At 40.9% G+C, this 21,610-nt stretch overlaps 1 protein-coding gene across 26 annotated transcripts in view; it reads left to right on the forward strand.

Annotated features, from left to right (window-relative positions):
• Positions 1-21,610, forward strand: part of LOC309665353 (small ribosomal subunit protein uS3m) — a 182,265-nt gene that overhangs the window by 46,243 nt on the left and 114,412 nt on the right. For 20 of the 26 annotated variants that reach the window (XM_082471569.1, XM_082471580.1, XM_082471589.1 and 17 more), the window contains exon 4: positions 17,128-17,333. In XM_082471569.1, the coding sequence (XP_082327695.1) occupies positions 17,128-17,333 (206 nt within the window). Of the gene's footprint in view, positions 1-17,127; positions 17,344-19,344; positions 19,369-21,610 lie in introns of those variants that run through there. The other 6 variants (XM_082471595.1, XM_082471585.1, XM_082471582.1 and 3 more) reach the window with 2 other exon arrangements.

Below are 21,610 nucleotides of genomic sequence, written 5' to 3' on the forward strand. Positions count from 1 at the left end.
TTTTCTTTTTTTGTGGTATCTTTGTCTGATTTTGGTATCAGGGTGATGGCAGCCTCATAGAATGAGTTTGGGAGTATTCCTTCCCCTGCAAATTTTTGGAATAGTTTCAGAAAAATAGGTGTTAACTCTTCTCTAAATGTTTGATAGAATTCACCTGTGAAGCCATCTGGTCCTGGACTTTTGTTTGTTGGGAGTTTTTTAATCACACTTTCAATTCCAGTACTTGTGACTGGCCTGTTCATATTTTCTGTTTCTTCCTGCTTCAGTCTTGGGAGATTATGCCTTTGTAAGAATTTGTCCATTTCTTCCACATTGTCCACTTTACTGGCATACAGTTGCCATCTCCCAGAGTAACGGAAATAAAAACAAAAATAAACAAATGGAACCTAATTAAACTCAAAAGCTTTTGCACAGCAAAGGAAACCATAAACAAAATAAACAGACAACCTATGAAAGGGGAGAAAATATTTGCAAACAATGCAAGAGACAAGGGATTAATTTCCAAAGTTACAAACAGCTCATACAGCTCAATATCAGAAAAACCCAAACAACCCAATCAAAAAATGGGCAGAAGACCTAAATAGACATTCCTCCAAAGGAGACATACAGATGGCCAAGAGGCACATGAAAAGATGTTCAACATCACTAATTATTAGAGAAATGCAAACCAAAACTACAATGAGGTATTACCTCAACTGTCAGAAGGGCCATTATCAAAAAATCTACAAACAATAAATGCTGGAGAGGGTGTGGAGAAAAGGGAACCCTCCTACACTGTTGCTGGGAATGTAAATTGGTGTAGCCACTATGGAGAACAGTATGGAGGTTCCTTAAAAAACTAAAAGTAGAGCTACCATGTAGAGCTAGCAATCCCACTCCTGGGCATATATCTGGAGAAAAACTTGGTTTGAAAGTATACATGCACCCCAATGTTCATTGCAGCACTATTTACAATAGCCAGGACATGGAAGCAACCTAAATGTGCATCGACAGATGACTGGATAAGGACGATGTGGTACATATATACAATGGAATACTACTCAGCCATTAAAAAGAACGAAATAATGCCATTTACAGCAACATGGATGGACATGGAGATTATCATACTAAGTGAAGTAAGTCAGACAGAGAAAGACAAATATCATATGATATTGCTTATATGGTGAATCTAAAAAAATGATACAAATGAACTTATTTACAAAACAGAAACAGACTCACAGACTTAGAGAATGAACTCGTGGTTACTGGGGAGAAGGGTGGGGGAGAGGGATAGATTGGGAGTTTGGGATTGACAGGTACACACTGCTATATTTAAAATAGATAAACAACAGGGGCTTACTGTATATCACAGGGAACTCTGCTCAATATTCTGTAATAACCTAAATGGGAAAATAATTTGAAAAAGAATAGATACATGTATATGTATAACTGAGTCACTTTGCTGTTCACCTGAAACTAACACAGCATTGTAAATCAACTCTACTCCAATATAAGATAAAAATTTTTTTAAACTGAAAGCATAATTTAATTATATCAACAGCAAAAATGAATTAATCCGAGATGATTCTTTTAACAATTAAGTAGATAAATTATTAGCTAATATATATATCAATATGATGGAAAAGTGAGTATAGTAGTATACAAAATAAAAATGAGAAAGGGAAAAACCTTTAAGGAAATTAAATGAATTATAAGACATTTGGAAAGAGAGAACAGCCATCAAGACTGCTTATGCACCAAACTGATTTTAGTGATAGAAGTCTTAAATAGCATTCGGAGTTCTATCCCTCCAGAGGCACCTCCACCCAGATGGTTTCACAGGTGAAATATACCAAATTATTAAGAAACATAGAAGTTAAAAATGCTCTGTAAATTGTTCCAGAACAGAGAGACAGAAAAAGCTTCCACATGTGTTTTTATGAGATAAAGCAATATATTATCAAAAATGGACAAAAGTATCTGAAATTTAGAAAGACAAAACAAAACAATCACAAGAGAGTCTTACTGATTTTGATACCAAAAAATCTAAAGACATTGGCAGATAGAATCTAGCATCAGAAAAGAGTAATATGTCGTGATCGTATGAGTTTTAAACCAGGAACAGAAATGTTTTAATATCAGAAAATATATTAATAACCTTCACCAAAAAATGGAGGAAACTGTCATTTGATTTTCTCCATGACGGTATTTGATAAAATTTAATATCCATTCCTAACTTTTAAACCATACTCTTAATAAAAAAGGAATTGATATAATTCTTAAAAATAAGAATATATCTCAAGTTAAAAGCCAGTGCTATGTCTTAAGATACAATATCCAAAACATTCCCACTGAGTTAAGGACAAGGAGAGATTGTCAGTTCAAAAGTCCCATAACAGTGTTGATACTTTTAAGGGACTCATTCCTTAAAAGGGATTCATGATCTGATTCCTGTAAGCACACTTACCTTGTTTATAGACTTAATAACTCTTACAGCCAGAGGGAACTTCAATTAAAATGTATAAACTGGTTGGTAGTCTTTTATGCACACAGCACAGACTGTTGTGAATCCTACTATAATCATAACCTATAGTCATTTAGACTAATTTTCTGAAGCTTAGAAAATAGCTTCACTCAAATGATGATGGAGGTTTGCAATGGCTGTGTCTTTGCCTTTTTGACATACTGTTCTTGATTAGGATGAGGGAGATTTTCAGCAGCAGTGTAATCGCTAATCTTCATTTTGTACCATGAAAAAACACAATTCTTTCTGGACCTACCGTCGCATGAGACACTTATTGAAGTATATTCACAAAAGCCAGTGCTGTCAGGGCCGGGCCTCTCTCACCGGGCTCCCAGGTGTGTCTATGCCTGGCGAACTCAAGTTTCTGCAGTGAGAGTTTAGCTGGCCTTGAGTGGGGTAGAACCGGGAATGTACTTGGCATTGGAACAGGCCGAACAGGCTGGACTTCACAGAACAGACCCTCTTTTGTGTGGTGTGATCTGAGGAAACAATCTGTTTGAATTTCCTAACTTGAGGGCATTTATTTTTTCATCTTAACCATTAATCATTAAGATTTGTATCTTTATAAACTAGAAGGACTGGATGCCTGGAGCTATCAATAACCACCTACAAATCACATTGTTCTTTGTATTGTCTAAGTGACTCATAGCAGTGAAATGCGGTGGGGCTGCCAGCCTCCATCAGAATCCACTGGTCTCCTCCTCACTGGCCTGGCTCCCTGAATGGGCCCCCGGCTCTCTCTTCAGCTGTGACAATCTGGCCTGGAAAAAAAGCTCCGCACCAGTCTGCACTTCTTACTGAGCAGAAGTACTTTGTCCCCCGGGCAACTCCTTCCCAAATTCTTGATGCCCAGGTCCCAAAACTGCTCTGCAGTCTCTCTGAGACTCACTGCTTTGTAGGAACTGGCCAGGCCACTGAGAATGCCGGTGTGAGTTAGAGATGCCAGAAGGCTTTTTCCCCACATATTTTCCTCTTATGACTCAACTGCATGATTGAGTAAGGCAGGAACATCCAGAAGATCAAGAACATTCTGACCTCAAGTTACACAGTCTGCCTGAGTGGTTTTTGGTCCTTTTTTATTTTTTTCACTTTGAGATACTGATTTTATTTACTTTTTAGGTATATATAAGGAAATAGGATTGCTGGATCATATAATAGTTCTATTTTGCATTTTTTTGAGGAACCCACATACTGTTTTCCATAATGACTGTACAAATTTATATTCCCACCAACAGTGTTCCAGGGTTCCCTTTTCTCCACATACTCACCAACACCTGTTATTTCTTGTCTTTTTGATAATAGCCATCCTAACAGGTGTGAATTGAAATCTCGTTGTGGTTTTTTTTTTTTTTTTTTTTTAATCTTTATTGAGTAATTTCTTAGCACCCACCTGCCGGGGGGAAGTTGGGAAGTTTTGTCCAGCTGTGGAAGATCTGCGTTCACTTTCCACACACGGGATCCTTGTGACAGCTGATGTGGGTTTACAGAGAGGGCTGGCTCATCCAATGTCCGCAGCTCCTGGCTTCAGAAAGGTCTGTGTTGTGAGCCCTGAGGGCCGGTGATATTCACAATAAAGGCAACCATCAAGAGGGTGGGTTTCCTTTCCGTCTCTTCCCTTAACTTCTCCAGTTTGGGGTATATCTTGAAGAAGATTTTAGAAGACTTGACTTTTTAAATGCAGTCAGACAGCCTAGGTCACAGAAACCTGACTGTCAAGGAAATTTGCTGTGCTTCCCCTCATATCCAGGAGTTTTTATAATTATAGCTGGGTTCTATCTACCCAACTTACTGAATCTGCAGTGACTCACGGTGTTTTCTAACTGATGATGCAAGATATCTGAATACCTTAAACTTGAATCTTGGAGGAGAAAACAGGCTCATAAAGGTTTGTTCAAAGAGATATCAACTTAACCTGAGCATGCGGAAAGGATGGATTGCCTGAAGAGGCAGGCAGGTCTGATGGTCAAGCACCTGCTGAGTGAGATTCGGTTTTAACCACTGGCTGGGTGGACCTTGGCAAGTGATTGACCTCTTCACATCTTAATGCCCACCTCTGTGAAAGGAGGATACTAGTACAGACTCTCCCAAGGGCCCCTGAGAGAAGTAAATGTCAGCACCTGCATACAGCAAGTGCTCTCTATGGGCTTAATATATGATTATTCAAACTGAGTTTCAAGATTTATTCACTCTCCAAGTATTTTGTGCCAGGCACAATCCCAGGGGCTGGGGGCCCATTGACTTGAAAGTATGTCCACCAAGAAGACATAATATTTCTGGAAGTTGGAAAATATTGATCTCAGGATCATGGGCATAGTTGTGGGCAACTTTTGTGCCCAGTTGGATCTGCAGGATGATGAGTTTCTTCATGGGAAACTGAGTGGGGCCATTAATGATGAAAACACTGAGGTTGCCTAGGAAGAAGGTACCCCATAATTCCTAAGATTTGTTCAATATGTAAGGACCAGATTATTCCTGCATTCGACTAAAAATGATCAGGTGGGCCTGATCCTGGTCTGCCCTTGCTAGCTGAGTTCTGTCTCATTCACTTTCTCTCCACCACAGTGCTTTCTACAGGGCTTGGTACTCAGTAAATATGTAGTGAATACGCAGTAAATTGAGTACCGAGCAAGAAGAAAACACTGGAACGTGCATATGGATAGGAAGAAGGCAAATAGTAAAGTAAAAAGAACAGAATGTTAACAGGTGATTCTGAGTGAAAGGTATGAGTGCTCATTGAAATCATTTGAAATTATTTCCAATGAAAAGCTTTTAAAAAGGACCTATTACTGTAGCTTTGTAGTGTAGTCTGAAGTCCGGGAGTCTGATTCCTCCAGCTCCATTTTTCTTTCTCAAGATTTCTTTGGCTATTCATGTTCTTTTGTGTTTCCATAGAACTACCATACGACCCAGCAATCCCACTACTGGGCATATACCCTGAGAAAACCATAATTCAAAAAGAGTCATGTACCACAATGTTCATTGCAGCTCTATTTACAATAGCCAGGACATGGAAGCAACCTAAGTGTCCATCGACAGATGAATGGATAAAGAAGATGTGGCACATATATACAATGGAATATTACTCAGCCATAAAAAGAAATGAAATTGAGTTATTTGTAGTGAGGTGGATGGACCTAGAGTCTGTCATACAGAGTGAAGTAAATCAGAAAGAGAAAAACAAATACCGTATGCTAACACATGTATATGGAATCTGAAAAAAAAAAAAAAAAGGTGGTTCTGAAGAACCTAGGGACAGGACAGGAGTAAAAATGCAGGCGTAGAGAATGGACTTGAGGACACAGGGAGGGGACAAAGCTGGGAAGAAGTGAGATGTTAAAAAATAAATAAAAAGGACCTATTATATTATTCAAGTAGATGACAAAATGGTAGAATCACAGTTGTGGGATATGATTAGTTTTAATGGTTCTTGTTGTTTTTCTGAGCCTATTCTATACAGCTAAGTATATCTTGGAATTTTTCCCGTGTTGGATGTCACAAGAAATGCTAATTAAATTTAATAGAATTATTTGTATATGATTTATAAATATTTAATAAATTAGAATTGGCAATAACCAGACAGAAATGTTGAAACAGACAGCCTCTGAGATAAATTTTCTCTGCTTTCATGGATTATATTATGTCTGCCTGTGATAACTTCACAAGAAGGAACATTTTTGTAGCTGCTGATTCATTTCTTCCTGGCAGACAGAGCTCCAACAAAGTTGAAATATTACTGTTAATCTCTTTTTATTTAGATGTGTGCTAGAATAGCATTTGAGGCACCATGGATATAAACCAGCACTTCTGTGTTACTACAAAGATATAATTTGTTTATTTGAACCAAATTATCTTGTAATGGGGGCCAAAAAAGTTGAATTCTCAAAGACTAAACTGCACTCTCAGCTGGCTTCTTTTTGAAGAAGTTTCTGTTTAGCTTGGAGTCTTACAAACTACAATTATTTCCCCAAATAAAATACTGTATTAGTTTGCTAGGGCTATTGCAACAAACAGAAATGTGCTGTCTCCCCATTCTGGAGTTCCCGAGTACGAGACGGTGATGTGCAGGGCTGGGCTCCTCTGAGGCGCCCGGGAAAGGTCAGTTCCAGGCCTCTCTCCTTACTTCTCTTAGCTCCTTGGCTTGTGGCAGCATAACTCCAATTTTTACATGACGTCCTTGTGTGCATGGCTTTGTGTCCAAATTTCCCTTTTTTTTGTAAGTGCACAGTTGCATTGGGTTAGGGCTCACCCTCATGACCTCATCTTTTTTTTTTTAATATAAATTTATTTATTGATTTATTTTTGACTGCATTGGGTCTTTGTTGCTGCGTGCGGGCTTCTCATTGCGGTCTTGTTGCGGAGCACGGGCTCTAGGCACGCGGGCTTCAGTAGTTGTGGCTCGCTGGCTTCAGTAGTTGTGGCTTGCTGGCTTCAGTAGTTGTGGCACACGGGCTTAGTAGCTCCGCTGCATGTGGGATCTTCCTGGACCAGGGATTGAACCCATGTCCCCTGCATTGGCAGGCAGATTCTTAACCACTGCGCCACCAGGGAAGCCCCTCATGACCTCATCTTAATTTGATCATGTACAGGTACTGGGATTAGCACTTCAGCGTCTTTGGGGAGAGATACAATTCGACCCACAACAAATACATTTAAACTACTGTAGATAACTGAAGATAAGGACTATATAGTTTTTAATTAACTCCAACTTTCTGAGAAACTTAATTCCACAAATCTGATAAAAGTAAAATACTCAAATAATTTCACAAACTTTATCTTTTACTCTATGTAGAGCTTCATTTAGGGAGGCTTTGTTGGCATCTTAAGTACCTGTTGATTATCCTAAGAATTATAAAACAAGTAGATCATCTGAGTTCTTTAACTCTGAAAAGGATCAGTTAAAAACCAAAAATGAATTATTTTTTGCTATTTTAAACAGGAGCATAATTGGAGCTCCCCTAAAACCATGTGGGGGACTGTGTACTCCTAAGAGATAGAACATAATGATGCAGGAGCCTCTGAGGTCGGAGTGCCTCATTACCTCCCCCTCGGGTGAGCACCTTGCTCCCGAGGGATAAGATCGTGTTAGAATCCCATAGGGACACCCCGAATCCATGTCACCAGGACCACGCTTCCGTAGCCACGTCCATAGCAGCTTGAAGTAAGTACCTATCTTGGGTAAATCCTAAAGCAGCGGTTCACACATGGGTGCTGCCGGTTGCAGGTGTGTCCTGAGTAACTCATCAGGAATCGTGAAGTTGACGGGCTTGACAATTCAACAGTTTTAAGTGGGACCAAGGGGAGGGGAAGAGCAGGTGCAAGAGGTTCCCTGTGAGAACCCACACTCCCTTACTGGCATCCCACTAGATCTTTCTTGCGTGGAAGAGAAAGAGTCCAAATCACAACTAGCACCTATGGGTTTGCTACACCCAGGAAAGTCACCACTCACTGCATAGTGTGGAGATTTATTTGATCAGATCCTCAGAATTCAAGTCAATGTAGAATAAGTTATGAAAATCTTTGGGACTGGGGGAACCCTATTCCAGGGCTGACCCTCTTCTCTTGGATGTCTCTCCCTATTAAGTTTCTACATAGTGGAATTGGTTAAATAGCACTAAAATACTAGCTCTTGGCCTCGAAAAACTAAAGACCTAAGAATGGTTGGCAGTTGGCCTGAGTTGAATCATTTTCCAGAAATTTGTGCTTGCCACGGCCTCCTTCTTGGAGTCTATACTTTTGTAAGTTACTGCATTTCTTTACCATCTCCCTGGTCATGTTGTGAGGAAAGCAGCTAGGAAACTTGAGAGTCAAAGTTCAGGAATGTGAGCTGACCTTTGAAAGACCTTAGTAACAGCCAGTGCCCTGCAGAGGGTGAGCGTTTTTCTTCAAATGCTGTGGATGACAAAATTTATAATTCTCATAGATCGCTGGTTTCCTGTGCAGAGGGAAGGTACGTGATGCCTGTGGAGAAGGCAGCTATGCTATGTGGTGGCGGTGATCAGGACAGTGTGGTAGTGGCAGAGGGACAGACACAGAGAATCCAGAAATAGGCCCATCGCAAATAGGGCAAACTAATTTTTAACAAAGGTGCAAAAGTAATTCAATGGAAGAAGAATAGCCTTTTCAACAATGATGCTGGCACAATTGGACATCCAGAAGCAAAAGAAAAAAAGAACTTCAGGACTTCCCTGGTGGCACAGTGGTTAAGAATCCACCTGCCAATGCAGGGGACACGGGTTCAAGCCCTGGTCCGGGAAGATCCCACGTGCCGTGGAGCAACTAACTAAGCCCGTGCGCCACAACTACTGAGCCTGCGCTCTAGAGCCTGCGAGCCACAACTACTGAGCCTGTGAGCCACAACTACTGAAGCCCGTGTGCCTAGAGCCTGTGCTCCGCAACAAGAGAAGCCACCGCAGTGAGAAGCCCACGAACCGCAACGAAGAGTAGCCCCTGCTCGCTGCAATTAGAGAAAGCCCGCGCGCAGCAACGATGACCCAACGCAGCCATAAATAAATAAATAAATAAATAAATAATAAATTTTTAAAAAAACCTTCAACCTACACTTCACACCATCTACAAAAATTAACTGAAAATGGATCATGGAAAAGTATAAAATGATAACATTTTTGAAAAAAAGAAAAAGCAAAGGAGAAAATTAGCATGATCCATAAAAGAAAAAAATTGATAAATTGAATCTCATCAAAATTTAAAACTTTTGTGCTGCAAATGACCCTGTTAAGAGGATGGAAGTACGATCTATAGACTAGAAGGAATTACTTGCAAACCACATATTCAACAAAGGACTAGTGTTTCACGTGTATAAAGGACTCTTGGAATTCAACAATAAAGATACAAATAATCCAGTTAGAAAATGGACCTCAAAATGAATAGACATTTCACTGAAGGGAATGTGCAGATAACAAATAAACACATGAAAGGATGTGAACATCACTAGCAATCTAGGGAAATGCAAGGTAAGACCGCAACGATATATCACTACATACCTATGGGAATAGCAAAACTACAAAATAGTGTCACCAAATGCCAGCAAGAATGCAGACTAGATCAGTCATCCATCGCTGGTGAGAATGTAAAACGGTACAGCCACTCTCTGGGAAGTGGTTTGGCGATTTCTTACAAAGTGAAACATGAAAATGTATGACCCACAAATGATACCTTTGATCACTTATCCCAGAGAAATGGAAACATGTTCATACAAAAACCTGTGCATGAATGTTCCTAGCAGCTTTATCTGTAATACTCCTAAACTGGAAACCTCCCCAATATTTTTCACTGATTGAACAGTTAAACGAATTGCAGACTCTTCACACCACAGAACAGTATGCAGGACTATTGGTAAAGGCAACAACCTGGGTGAGTCTCTAGTTACACTGAGGGCAAAAGCCAAGTTCAAAAGGTTATTACATACTATATGATTGTGTTTATACAACATTCTTGAAATGACAAAATTATAGAGATGGAGAGAAGATTAGCGGAGGAGCTAATTAAAAGATTAGGGAGTAGCTATAAAAGGGCAGCAGGGGGTATCTTTGTGATGGTGCATTCTGGATCTTGACCATATCAATGGTTGAGATATTGTCCTGTAGTTGTTATTCAAAATGTTACCATTGAGGAAATCTGGGTAAAGTATACGTGGGATCTCTCTGTATACTTTTTAAAAACTGCATGTGAACCTATAGTTATAGGTTTTAGTTATAGGTTTATCAAAGTAAAAAATTTAATTTAAAAATAATTTAAGGTTGTTGTAACATGCAAAATTAACAATGTGAACCACTTCCTAACACCTCCTTTCTCCAGCTGGGCCCATGGTTTATCCTTCTCTCCAATTATCTTTTAAGGGTAAAAGTTCCAGAGCATGAAGGCATCTAAGATCCTCAGGGAGTGGACATCCTGAGTTGTTCTGATTTCTCCCTAATGAGATCCGGCCCTGTCTTGGGCCCCACACCATCTGTTTCTACTTTCTTTTGTACCAAGACAGATGGGAGAGATCCTGTGCCGTGGTAGGTTCTGTAGAGTCACTCTTAGAAGCTTAAAAATTCTGTATTATCTGGGATCAGGGTAATATGTTTGTGTCAGTAACCAAATATCTCCAGAGAGAACACCAGCAGGAAATGTGGGTGGAAGAAAGATCAGAAAATCAGGCCAAGCTGGAGAGCTTCAGAAGCTCTGCCTGAAGCAAGGATACCCTCTCGACATTATAACTCAGCCATCTGGCAACTTGCTCCTTTAAAAATCAACACAGTTAGGCATATTTTAGCCACGAAAGGCTCACCAGCATTTGAGTAACATCATATCCCAAACCGAAATTGACCAAGGAGACTGAGTCTGCCAGGGACCAAGGAATCATGCTGTTGACGTGCACCACTTATAATCTGACCTCTTGACAGAGTTGCCTGGTGGAATGCGTAGCCACCTGACTTACTGGCAGGACATCTGCTGTCAGCAGTGTCTGCTTTCTTCTCCTTCTCTGAATCCAGGTTTGCTGCCCGAGCCTAAAAAATAAATGGAAATTTTTGTGTGCTGGGCATGGCCAGTTCCGGCATTCTTGAGACCTGATAAGTTATTGAATTGAGGTAAGGCTATGAAAGAATACATTTCCAAAGACTATTGAGATTCTCTCTACAGAACAAAAAGTCTTAACTTAGTTACAAATGTAACAACTTGTTAGCTCAGTCTCATTTCTGAAAAAGATATCATCATCAGTGTTTATTCCATGGACAAAATTCCTTCCAAACTAAATAGTCTAGCCTTGCATTCCAAGTAGACCTAGTTCAAGATCAGAGTTGCCACTGAGGTTAGGAGGAAGGAGGTCCAGGTCCCAGCCTCCATATCATGCCATGTCAAGGAAGACAGTCACGTATGACAGCCCATATATCAATGCCTCTGCTTCTACCATTCCTGTATTCCATCATTCTCCACAGTCCCCACATGACATTGCCCCCCCCCGTCCCATACGACAGTGCCCCTTCTCAATATCCCCATTTGACATTTCTTTGAATTGCTTCATCTGCTTGGTGTGACCATTTCTGGTTCTCCTGTTTGTACTTTTTGTGTCTCCCCAGAATGATAAACAAGAGTCCAGAAATGGGATGGTTAGGAAAAATTATGTTCTGTGGTGGTTATTTGTCATTTGTGGCCTCTTTTTCTTCTTCTCATCCGTCTGGCTAGAGGTTGATCGTAGATTTTATTGTTCTCAAAGAACCAGCTTTGATGTCATTGACTTTCTCTCTTTGTTCAAGGCACTGATTTCTGCCTTGATCTTTATTATTTCCTTTCTTCTGATTATATTAGGCTTAATTTGTTCTTTTTATAGTTCGTAGGTAGAAGCTGAGGTTGTTGATTTGAGACCTTTCTTCATTTCTAATGTAGGCCTTTGGTGCTATAATTTTCTCTTAGAATACTGCTTTAGTGGCACCCCACCTATTTTGATATAGTATATTTTCATTTTTAATTCAGTTCAAGATACCTTCTCTTTTCCCTTTTGATTTCTTCTTTGATCCATGGGTCATTTAGAAACACGTCTTTTAGTTTTCATGTATTTGGGAATTTTCCATATGTCCTCATGTAACTACTGATTGCTAATTTTATTCTGTTGTGGTCAGAGAACACACTGGATGGTCTGAATCCTCGAAAGTTACTGGGACTTGAGTTATCCCCACAATGTGGTGTAAGTTGGTGAAGGGCGCAGAGTCTGTTGCCGTCTGGGTCAGGGTGGCTGATGGTGTCGTCCAGCCTCCTGCACCGGCCCATCTGCCTGCCTGTCCTCTCACTCCCCGACAGGGGTGGAAGTCGCCCTCTGAGACTGTGGTGCTGTCTGCTTCTCCTCACAGTTTCATCTGTTTTTGTGTCACTGTATCCTTATCTTCGTTCCCTGTAAAGTGTCTTTTCTCTCTAGGTGCTTTTAAGATTTTTCTCTCTATTGCTGGTTTTGGGCAATTTGATTTTTTTGGTGTGGTTTTCTTCATGTCTATGATGCTCAGCTTTTGCTTGGATCTGGGAGTTAAAGTTTTCATGAAGATTGGGAAATTTGGGGACATTATTTCTTCAAGTATTTTTCCTGACCTACCCCCTTCACTCTTATTGGTGTCACTACCTGTCAGACACTTGAAATTGTCCCACACCTCACTGGTGTTCTTGTCATTTAAAATAATCTTTTTTTTTTTCTCTTTGTGTTTCATTTTGAATATTTTGAATGTCTATATACTCAAGTTGACTAATTCTTTCTTTTGCAGTGTCTAATCTCCCCTGAATCCCAGCCAGCATGTGTGTGTGTGTGTGTGTGTGTGTGTGTGTGTGTGTGTGTGTGTATTAATCTCACACATTATAGTTTTCATTTCTAGAAGTTCAATTCATTGGTTTTTAAAAAAAGTATCTTCCATATCTCTACTTAAATAACTCTTTTAGTGTCTATACCTGCTAATTCTAACATGTGTGTCTGTTCTGCATCTATTTCCCCAGACCTCCAGAGTTTCCTGTCATGCACTTTCCAATCTGTATTCTGATATCTACTCAAAGGGGACCCTTGCATATCTGGAGCTTTCTCTCTGGCCCTGTCTCCTGCTAACTCCAGCTTCCTGAGCCCCTAGACCCTCATCTCCATCTTCTAGCTCAAGGAATCTGCTGGGCCTGCCTGGGTCCCCCTTTCCTGTGCTGCAGCCTGGAAACCCTCACACAGTGTGTCTGGAGCCATCACGGGGCTCATCTTGCTTATTTACTGCCTCTCAGCAATTACTGGCCTTTGTCACTGATGTCCAGTGTCTTGATAACCATTGTTTCATGTATTTTTTTCTGTAGTTTTTTTTTTTAGCTGTTTCAGGCAGGAGGGTAAATCCGGTCTTGATCGCTCTGTCTTATCTGGAAGCAGTTTATTAAACAGTTATGAGCCAACCATTCCACCCCCAGGTGATTACCCGGCATAAATGAAGTCATGTGCCCTTATAAAGATCTGCACACCAATGTTCATTATAGCTTCATCTGTAATAGCTCCCAGCTGCAAGCAACACGAATTCCATCAACCGGTGAATGGATAAACAAACTGTGGCACATCCATACATACACATCCTCAGCAATAAAAAGGAATGAACTATTGATGCATGCTACAGCATGGAAGGATCCCACCATACTTAGGCTGAGTGAAAGCAGCCAGACAGAAATGGCGTGTTGACTGAATGATTCCATTCATACAGAATTCTAGGAAATGCAAACTAATGGGTAGTGACAGAAACCAGATCCGTGGCTGCCTGGGCTGGAGGTGGGGCTGCTGGAAGGAGGGGTCACAAGGAGACACAGAGGGACATTTGGGGGTGATGGCTGTGTTACTGTCTTGATTGTGGTGGTGGTTTTACAGGTGTATATATACCAAATAGTATGCTGTAAACAGCTGCAGTTTGTTTGTTGAATATACTTCAATAAAGCTGTTTAAGAAATAGTGATCCTGGTGGCGCAGTGGTTGGGAGTCTGCCTGCCAATGCAGGGGACACGGGTTCGAGCCCTGGTCTGGGAAGATCCCACATGCCGCGGAGCAACTAGGCCCGTGAGCCACAACTACTGAGCCTGCGCGTCTGGAGCCTGTGCTCCGCAACAAGAGAGGCCGCGATAGTGAGAGGCCCGCACACCGCGATGAAGAGTGGCCCCCGCTTGCCACAACTAGAGAAAGCCCTCGCACAGAAACGAAGACCCAACACAGGCAAAAATAAATAAATTAATTAATTAATTAAAAAAAAAAAAAAGAAGGGAGTAACTTAAAAAAAAAAAAAAAAGATGTATGGTTTGCAAATATTGTCTCCCATTCAAAAAAAAAAAAAAAAGAAATAGTGATCCTGAGCAAGCTTGGTGGTGTCATTCCTACTTCCAGCCCAGAGACACATGTCTGTGCCTAAGGAAGAAAAAAGGCCATAAGTCAAAACTAGAAGAACAGTGTGAAAGATGGTGGGTACGCAGCTGCCCTGCAGTCCTTGTCGTGCTCTCGGACCGTGGCAGTGGCAGAGGGCAGCAGCAGAGGTCTCTGTGCCTGGGCGGACATCAGCAGAGCAAAGTATTGCTTACCTGTCCTACTATATCCTTAGGGAAAAAACCTAAATAAACAACTTGCAAGATCGGATAGAATGCATTTTGTAGATAAAACTTTGATAACTGTTGCTGAATGGCCCTCCAGAAAGATTTTTCCAATTTATTTTCCCACCAGCAATGAGAGAGTTTCCCTCTCTTTTCAATGGTGATCCATACTGGGGATTTATCTTTCTTCTTCATCTTGTTCAGTCTTAATAACTACTAGCTCATTGCTGGAATTCACATTCCTTTGATAATTAGTGAAGTTTAACTTATTTTTTATTTTTGCTGACCACTATTTTTTTTTTTTTTTTTTAGTATATTGCTTGTTCATGTATTTGCAATATTTACCTTTTGGTCTGATTTTAAGAGATCTTTATTTAGTAAGTGTATTAGCCTGCTAGGGCTGCTATCACAAAGTACCACAGATAGGGTGCCTTAAATGACAGAAGTTTATTTTCTCACAGTGCTGGAGGCTGGAAGTCTGAGATCAAGGTGTCAGCGGGGTTAGTTTCTCCTGAGGCCTCCTTGGCGTGCAGACGGCTGTCTTCTTCCCATGTCCTCACATCATCTGTCATCTGTGTGTGTCTGAGTCCTAATCTCCTCTTCATGTAAGGAAACCAGTCAGACTGGGTTAGGGCCCCACCCATATGACCTCATTCTACCCTAATCCCCAACATACAAATCATGAGCCCATGTCTGTCAGAATTTTAAGTATTCTATCTAGTCCATTTTTGCCTTCTAAATTTATTTCTGTTGATAGCTAATACTAAGAAACTATATTTTCTATTGCTTGCCACATGCCAGGCACTAAGTTCTTTATAAATATTAACTAGTTAATCATCACACAGCCCTGTGAAGTAGGTTTTATTATTAACTTGTCCTGGATCACACAGCTATGAGGTGGTGAAGCTAATATGTTAACTTCGGCGATGTTTAACCACTATGCAATCCTACCTCCCAGGGGAGAACCTTAGATGCACAGAAGTCTCAAACTTAAATGTGCTTATATACATGCTGTTTTTGCTTCACTTTTGGGGTTGTGCTTTACAGAGGCTTTTCATCCCGAGAGCATGACAATGATTTGTTTTTCCTCTGCTATTTTATATCAGATTGATTTGGAATTTGTTTCGGTCCAAGAATATATATATTTTTTTCATTTTAGTCATCAGGCATTGAGGACTCACGATGGCCTGGTGCTGTGCTAGGGTGCTTACAAACACTAATGTACTTAAGCTACACAACAGCCAATTTTAGCAGACCTCCTGGTTTTACACGTGAGAAAAGACAAGGTTCCAGGAAGCTGTTAATTATTCCAGTTCACACAACAAGTAAATGGGAAACTGGGGTTACAAATCAAGGCTTATCTGTCATCAGACGGTTACTCAAAATCACCATTCTGACAGTTGAGATGGGGGTAGGATTCCAACTCTGCAGGTTTCCCAAATGCTTCATTTACCAGTTGCCCTAAAGCTATGTATTGTTATATTTGTTTATTAGTTTTACTGAATCGGATTGAGTATCAAAGGACTAAATTTTATTTCGTGGAATTTCTAGTCTATCCAGTCTGTTCCTGCAAGTTATCACATAAATATAATACATGCAATTGAATGGACCAGGATAGAATTCTGATATTTAAAGCAGGTTTTTAAAATAAAGTCTTCATTTTGTAAAGTTAAAAATTGAATCTTGCAAAATTAATAACGCTCATTTTCTTGACTTAGTAATTCCGTATAAAATGGTTATTCAAACTAAATCCTTGAGGTCAGCCGGGCTGCTGTTTTGAATCCATTTAAAAACCTATATGCTCAGATCAGAATTTGCTAAGGAGATTACTGAATTTGGAGTGCATGCTCATATTTTTGGATTCAAAATAGTTTCAAAATGCTGGGTTTAGAGTGCATTAAAAAAAGGTGGCAGCAGATGGATGGTAGGGACATGCCTCTGGCACCCAGGGAAACACATTCCATGCTGTGGGTCTGGAGAGACCAGGCTGCAGACTGGGAGAGGCTGGAGTCAGGCAGAGCTGGGAGACCTTCAGCGTTGTCCCTTATTACGCAGAACCCTGGGCAAGGCGCACGATCGCCTTACAGCACAATTACCTTATGGGCAAAATGGGAGTGAAGTGAAACCTGCCTCAAAGAAGTTTATGAGAATCCACGATAATGCATGTAAAGCACATAGCACAGTGCCTGACGGCAAATGGCAACTCTGCTGTGATTGAAACTCGTATGTTATTCTCTGTGTGCATTTACGTGTTTGAGAATTGGAGGTCTCCTCCGACAGTAAAATTCATGACTGATAGGCTAATTTACTTGGGATGTTGCCCCATGTTTACATGTATGAATAATGAGAGGGTGTCCAGATGTGGCAGACCCCTGCATAGCCATGATGCCTGGCGTGTGGTAGGTGAAAGGAGGTGTCCCAGTCACCGAACACTCCTCCTTCCCCCAGTGAAGTCTCAAGACGCCGTGAAATATATCCCCGTCGAATGATGTTTTGTTTCATTCCATGGGCTATGGGTTGACAGACTTTTTTCACTGATTCATTCATTCCAGAACTATTTGTTGAGCACCCACTGTTTGCAAATATCTGTGAAAGACACAAGGATGAGAAGACACGTGTGACCACTTTTCAAGGACACCTATTCCAGCAGGGGAAGCAAGAAGCCAACAGACAACTTGAGGATGAGGCAGGGCAGGCCCAGCCCCAGAACAGGCAAGATGGACAGACTGTCACCTTGGCCATGATGTGTGTGGCACAGGTTAGTACAGGTAAGCGTGCACTGGAGCTGCACTGCTGGCTCTTCCTTGTCAATCTGCGTGGCATGGAAGAGGGGGTTGATGTATGCTTTGGGATCGGGGTGGTCTTAAAATTGAAGTATGTTAAAGAATGCTCCACTTTGACTTCTGGGTACCTAAGCCCACAATGGTGTGATAATGGAAAAGATGCCAGTGCCATGCATGGAAGCTTTTTCTTGACAAGGCCCCTGCTAGGCACTTTCTGTGAGTACAATAGTCTCTTATTGCTGCTGTAACAAGTTACAGCAAACTAAGTGGCTTAAAATGACAAATTCATTATTTCACAGTTCTGGAGGCCAGAAGTCTGAAAGGAGTCTCAACCCGCAAAAATCAAAGTGTCATCGGCAGAGCCACTGGGCAAGTGGGCGTGGTAGAAGGATCTGTTTGGGAAAATTAATTGGGAACCAATCACTGGGGAAGGTGTAAAAGGAACTTCCCAACACAACCTTGAGAAACAGAGGTATTATTGCACTAACGTGCTACACCTATACCCCAACTAGTCATGGTGGTGTTTAGTGATGGTTGTGAATAATTGGTTGAGCTGGCAGTTTTAGAACTTTGGAATATCACACATTTTTGGCAGGTAACGTTGCATAGGGGTGGAAGGTGCAGAGCCTGTGGGGTCAGAGGCCAAGGTCAGGGCCCTTCCTCCACATTGTGTCAATTTTGAGCAACTCCCAATTTCCAGGAGATGTGGTTTCCTCGTTTATAAAATGTGGACACCTCTTTTACCTCCCCTGCTGGCAGAGGAAGATGAATTCATTGTTTTTATTGAGTTTCTGGCTCACAGTTGGCCCTAGAAAAGTGTGAGTTAATCTGCAACTTTTCTGCAGGACAAACACAATGAAAATATTCCCCCAGGGTGTTGGAGAAGGACTACATGACCTCCTTGGTACAAAAGTGATCTGATGCCAATGAAATTCTGCATACGCAACTGTTTGGTTTTTCCAGAAAGCTGTCAAGGTCCCAAGGCTCCTTGCTGTGAGAGCCAGCTCGGAGGGGAGGGGAGTGGCCTCAGAGCCAGATGCATAGACTCTCTGAAATTCACTCTGTCCCCTGGCCCCTCTGAAAGTGCTATTCCCACAGGCATTTCCCTAATTCTCTGAGAAACAGTGTTGTTTCCTCAAAAGGGCCTTTCATTTCATCCCATCCTGAATATCTAATTATTTTCTTGCTGAACTCCCAGCTGTTGGGGGGGGGGGCCCGCTGGGGTGCTGCTCGGCAAGGCTGATTGGGTTCTCTCACCTCCAGTCTTAACATGCACTCTGAGAGCCATTGTCCCTTAACCTGGGGTCCCGCTCCCATGTCACAGGCTGGGAACCTCACAGTAGCATCAGCACTTGGCTGGAAGGGAATAAGGAAACGTGGCATTTTCTGTGAACCTGACGGTATAGTCACATGTGAGAAAACTGGAAAAACAGCTTACAGGTTTAATTTTTGTTTTTATTAAAACACTTTTAAGTGAAGTAAGTCAGACAGAGAAAGACAAATACTGTGTGATTACACTTATGTGTGGAATCTTCAAAAAAAAAATTACAGAGAACAGATTGGTGGTTGCCAGAGACAGGGAGTCGGGGGTGGGGGGGTAGTCAAAATGGTCAAAAGCTACAAACTTCCAGTTATTAAATATGTCAGTCATGGGAATATAATGTATGGCATAGTGACTGTCATTAATAGAGGTGTATATTTGAAAGTTGCTAAGAGAACAGATCTTAAAAATTCTCATCATCAGAAAAAAAATTGTGTCTATGTGACGTGATGGATGCTGAATAGCCTTATTGTGGTGATCATTTTGCAATATATACAAATATCAGATCATTATGCGTACACCTGAAACTAATATAATGTTATATGTTGATTATATCTCAATGAATTAACTTCAATCATAGAAAAAAAATTTAACCCTTAATATTGCCAAGGGGAGTGAGTTCTGTTTTTCTGTTTCCCTTTATACTTGCCTCTCTCCATAAAAAGAAATGTTGAGATGATGTATAAAGAAAACTGTCAGCACTACAGCGTAATTAAGGAACAAGATGAGGAAATAAAAGTCATAGAGGAGAAAGCAAACGACAACCAGGAGGAAAATATATCACTGAAATCCAGCTGCTGGTGGCCATGATCAAAAGGTACCCCTGCTGGAAAGTCCTTCAGCAGGAAACACTCTTCCAGCACTGACTTGAAACAAGCTCCCTGGGTGGAACCTTGTGGAAGTGGCTGTGAGGACACGTGGGGCATCACTCTTGACTTGCCTTGTCAACTGCAGTTGACAACGGGCAGCCATGTGCTTTACTGGCTTCAATGCCTGCATGGCTTCCTGGGATGCCCCTCGATGAAGGACAGGGCCTAATGTTGGCAAACGTTTAGGGTAAATGATCCTGCTCTTGTATTCAAAATGGCACGAGGCATGTGGTCCTTGGGTGCATCCGCCTCTGTGCCAGACACAAGGCTCTGACAGACAAACACAAGCCAAGTAAACCAAATAGGCAGGACCAGCCAGGGTTCTGAAGGGCAGAAGAAGAACGGGCTTGCTGAGCATCTAGTCCTGCAGCAGGCCAGCTCCTGCAGGACGCTGGACACATGCAAACCGAGAGACAGAGCCTGGAGCCCCATAGCTCCAGCCCCTGTGTGTAAGGAGGTGGAATGTGGCAGTATGTTCCTATGGGCCTAGGAAGGACAGGGGCTGCACCATCGAGATCCATGGCTAGCGAAGAGGCTGAGTCTGAGATCCCTGCAGTGACCCTGAGGGTAGCACCTCCCAAAGCAGCAAGAGAAGAACTGGTTCTGCCTTGCCTGGGAGAGCAGGTGGGGAACCCCAAAACCACCAGAAAAAGAGAGGTAGGTAAGAGAAAGAAAGAATAAAATGAAACAAAATATCAAAACAAAAACTTCCCACTCAAAATGAGATGATATTAAAAATTCAAAGCACCTGAAGCTATCTGAAGCTAAAGAAAGACAATAAAATCAACACTCAATACAAAAACTCCTATATGTAAATATAAAACATTTTTTTAAAAAATAAGGAATTATGAAATAGAACTGTCATTCATAAACCAAATACAAATGATTAAAAAATTAGAAATTTAAGAAATCAAAAGTATAGCACTGACAGTACAAGGAAAAAGGAAAGAAAAAAGATAAACTCTAGACTAGATACAGTTGAAGGCAAAATGGTGAATCAAATGCTATCATTTCTCCAGGATCTAGCAGAGAGCAAAGAGATGAAAACATATCAACAAAAGGTCCCCAGATTGTGGGTTTCCAAAAAAAGGGAAGGGAGAGAACGGAAGCAAATCTACCTTGAAGATAAAATAACTGAGAAATTTTAGGCACTGAAGAAATACATAAGTCCTCAGATCAGAAATGCTCAAAGCATCAAGCAGCCTGAATGACAGGGAGTCCACACCATGACACCTGGTACAGAAGCTTCATGTGTCATGGGTAAAGAGAAATGCTAAAAGCTACCAGAAAATTGAGAAAAGACAACATACAACAGATGTCAGCCAGATGACAGAAGACTTCTCATCAGGAAAAACAGAGGCCAGAGGCACTGGAGTGATATTTTCAAAGGGAAAATATTGATTACCTAGAATCCTATGCCATGTAAGCTAGCATCTAGGATGCAGCCAAGAGGAAGACATTTCAGACATATGAAAGCTACTCCAGTCTCCTACCCATAGACACTCACTAAGGGAATCATGAAAAGTTGTAGATCAGTGAGAAGAAAAGTGAACCCAGACAGAAGTCATGGTATACAAGACCAAGGGTGAGGTTGGAACTCGATATATTATGTTAAAAATGAAACTGCTTATTGATTATACATATACAGGTACATGTTAATTATTGATTATACATATATAATGTATATATACGTTAACAATTTTTGTTAAAAAGATAAACATGTAAACAAAAATTACATGGGGTGGGTGATGTTCAACAGGTATTTACAAGATGCTGTGTTCTTTTAGGTGCAGAGGGAGGAAATGTAATGTTGAATGACAGTTAAAGTATATGTATGTTAAACTATATGTGAAAATATATATGTATACTGCATTATGAATTAAGGATATATCATATAAAGAGATATATGTTGCAAATATATTATATATTAAGTAAGGATAACTATCAACAGACTGTGTGTATACTTAGAAACCATTAAAATAGGGGAAAGAATATCCAAAATATTTACAGTAGAACAGAGGCACAAAGGAAGTTTTTAAAAGAAAAGCATAGAAAAAAATGA

This window comes from Balaenoptera physalus (genome assembly GCF_965194825.1).
Source record: "Balaenoptera physalus genome assembly, chromosome: 8".
In the NCBI taxonomy this organism is placed as follows: domain Eukaryota; kingdom Metazoa; phylum Chordata; class Mammalia; order Artiodactyla; family Balaenopteridae; genus Balaenoptera; species Balaenoptera physalus.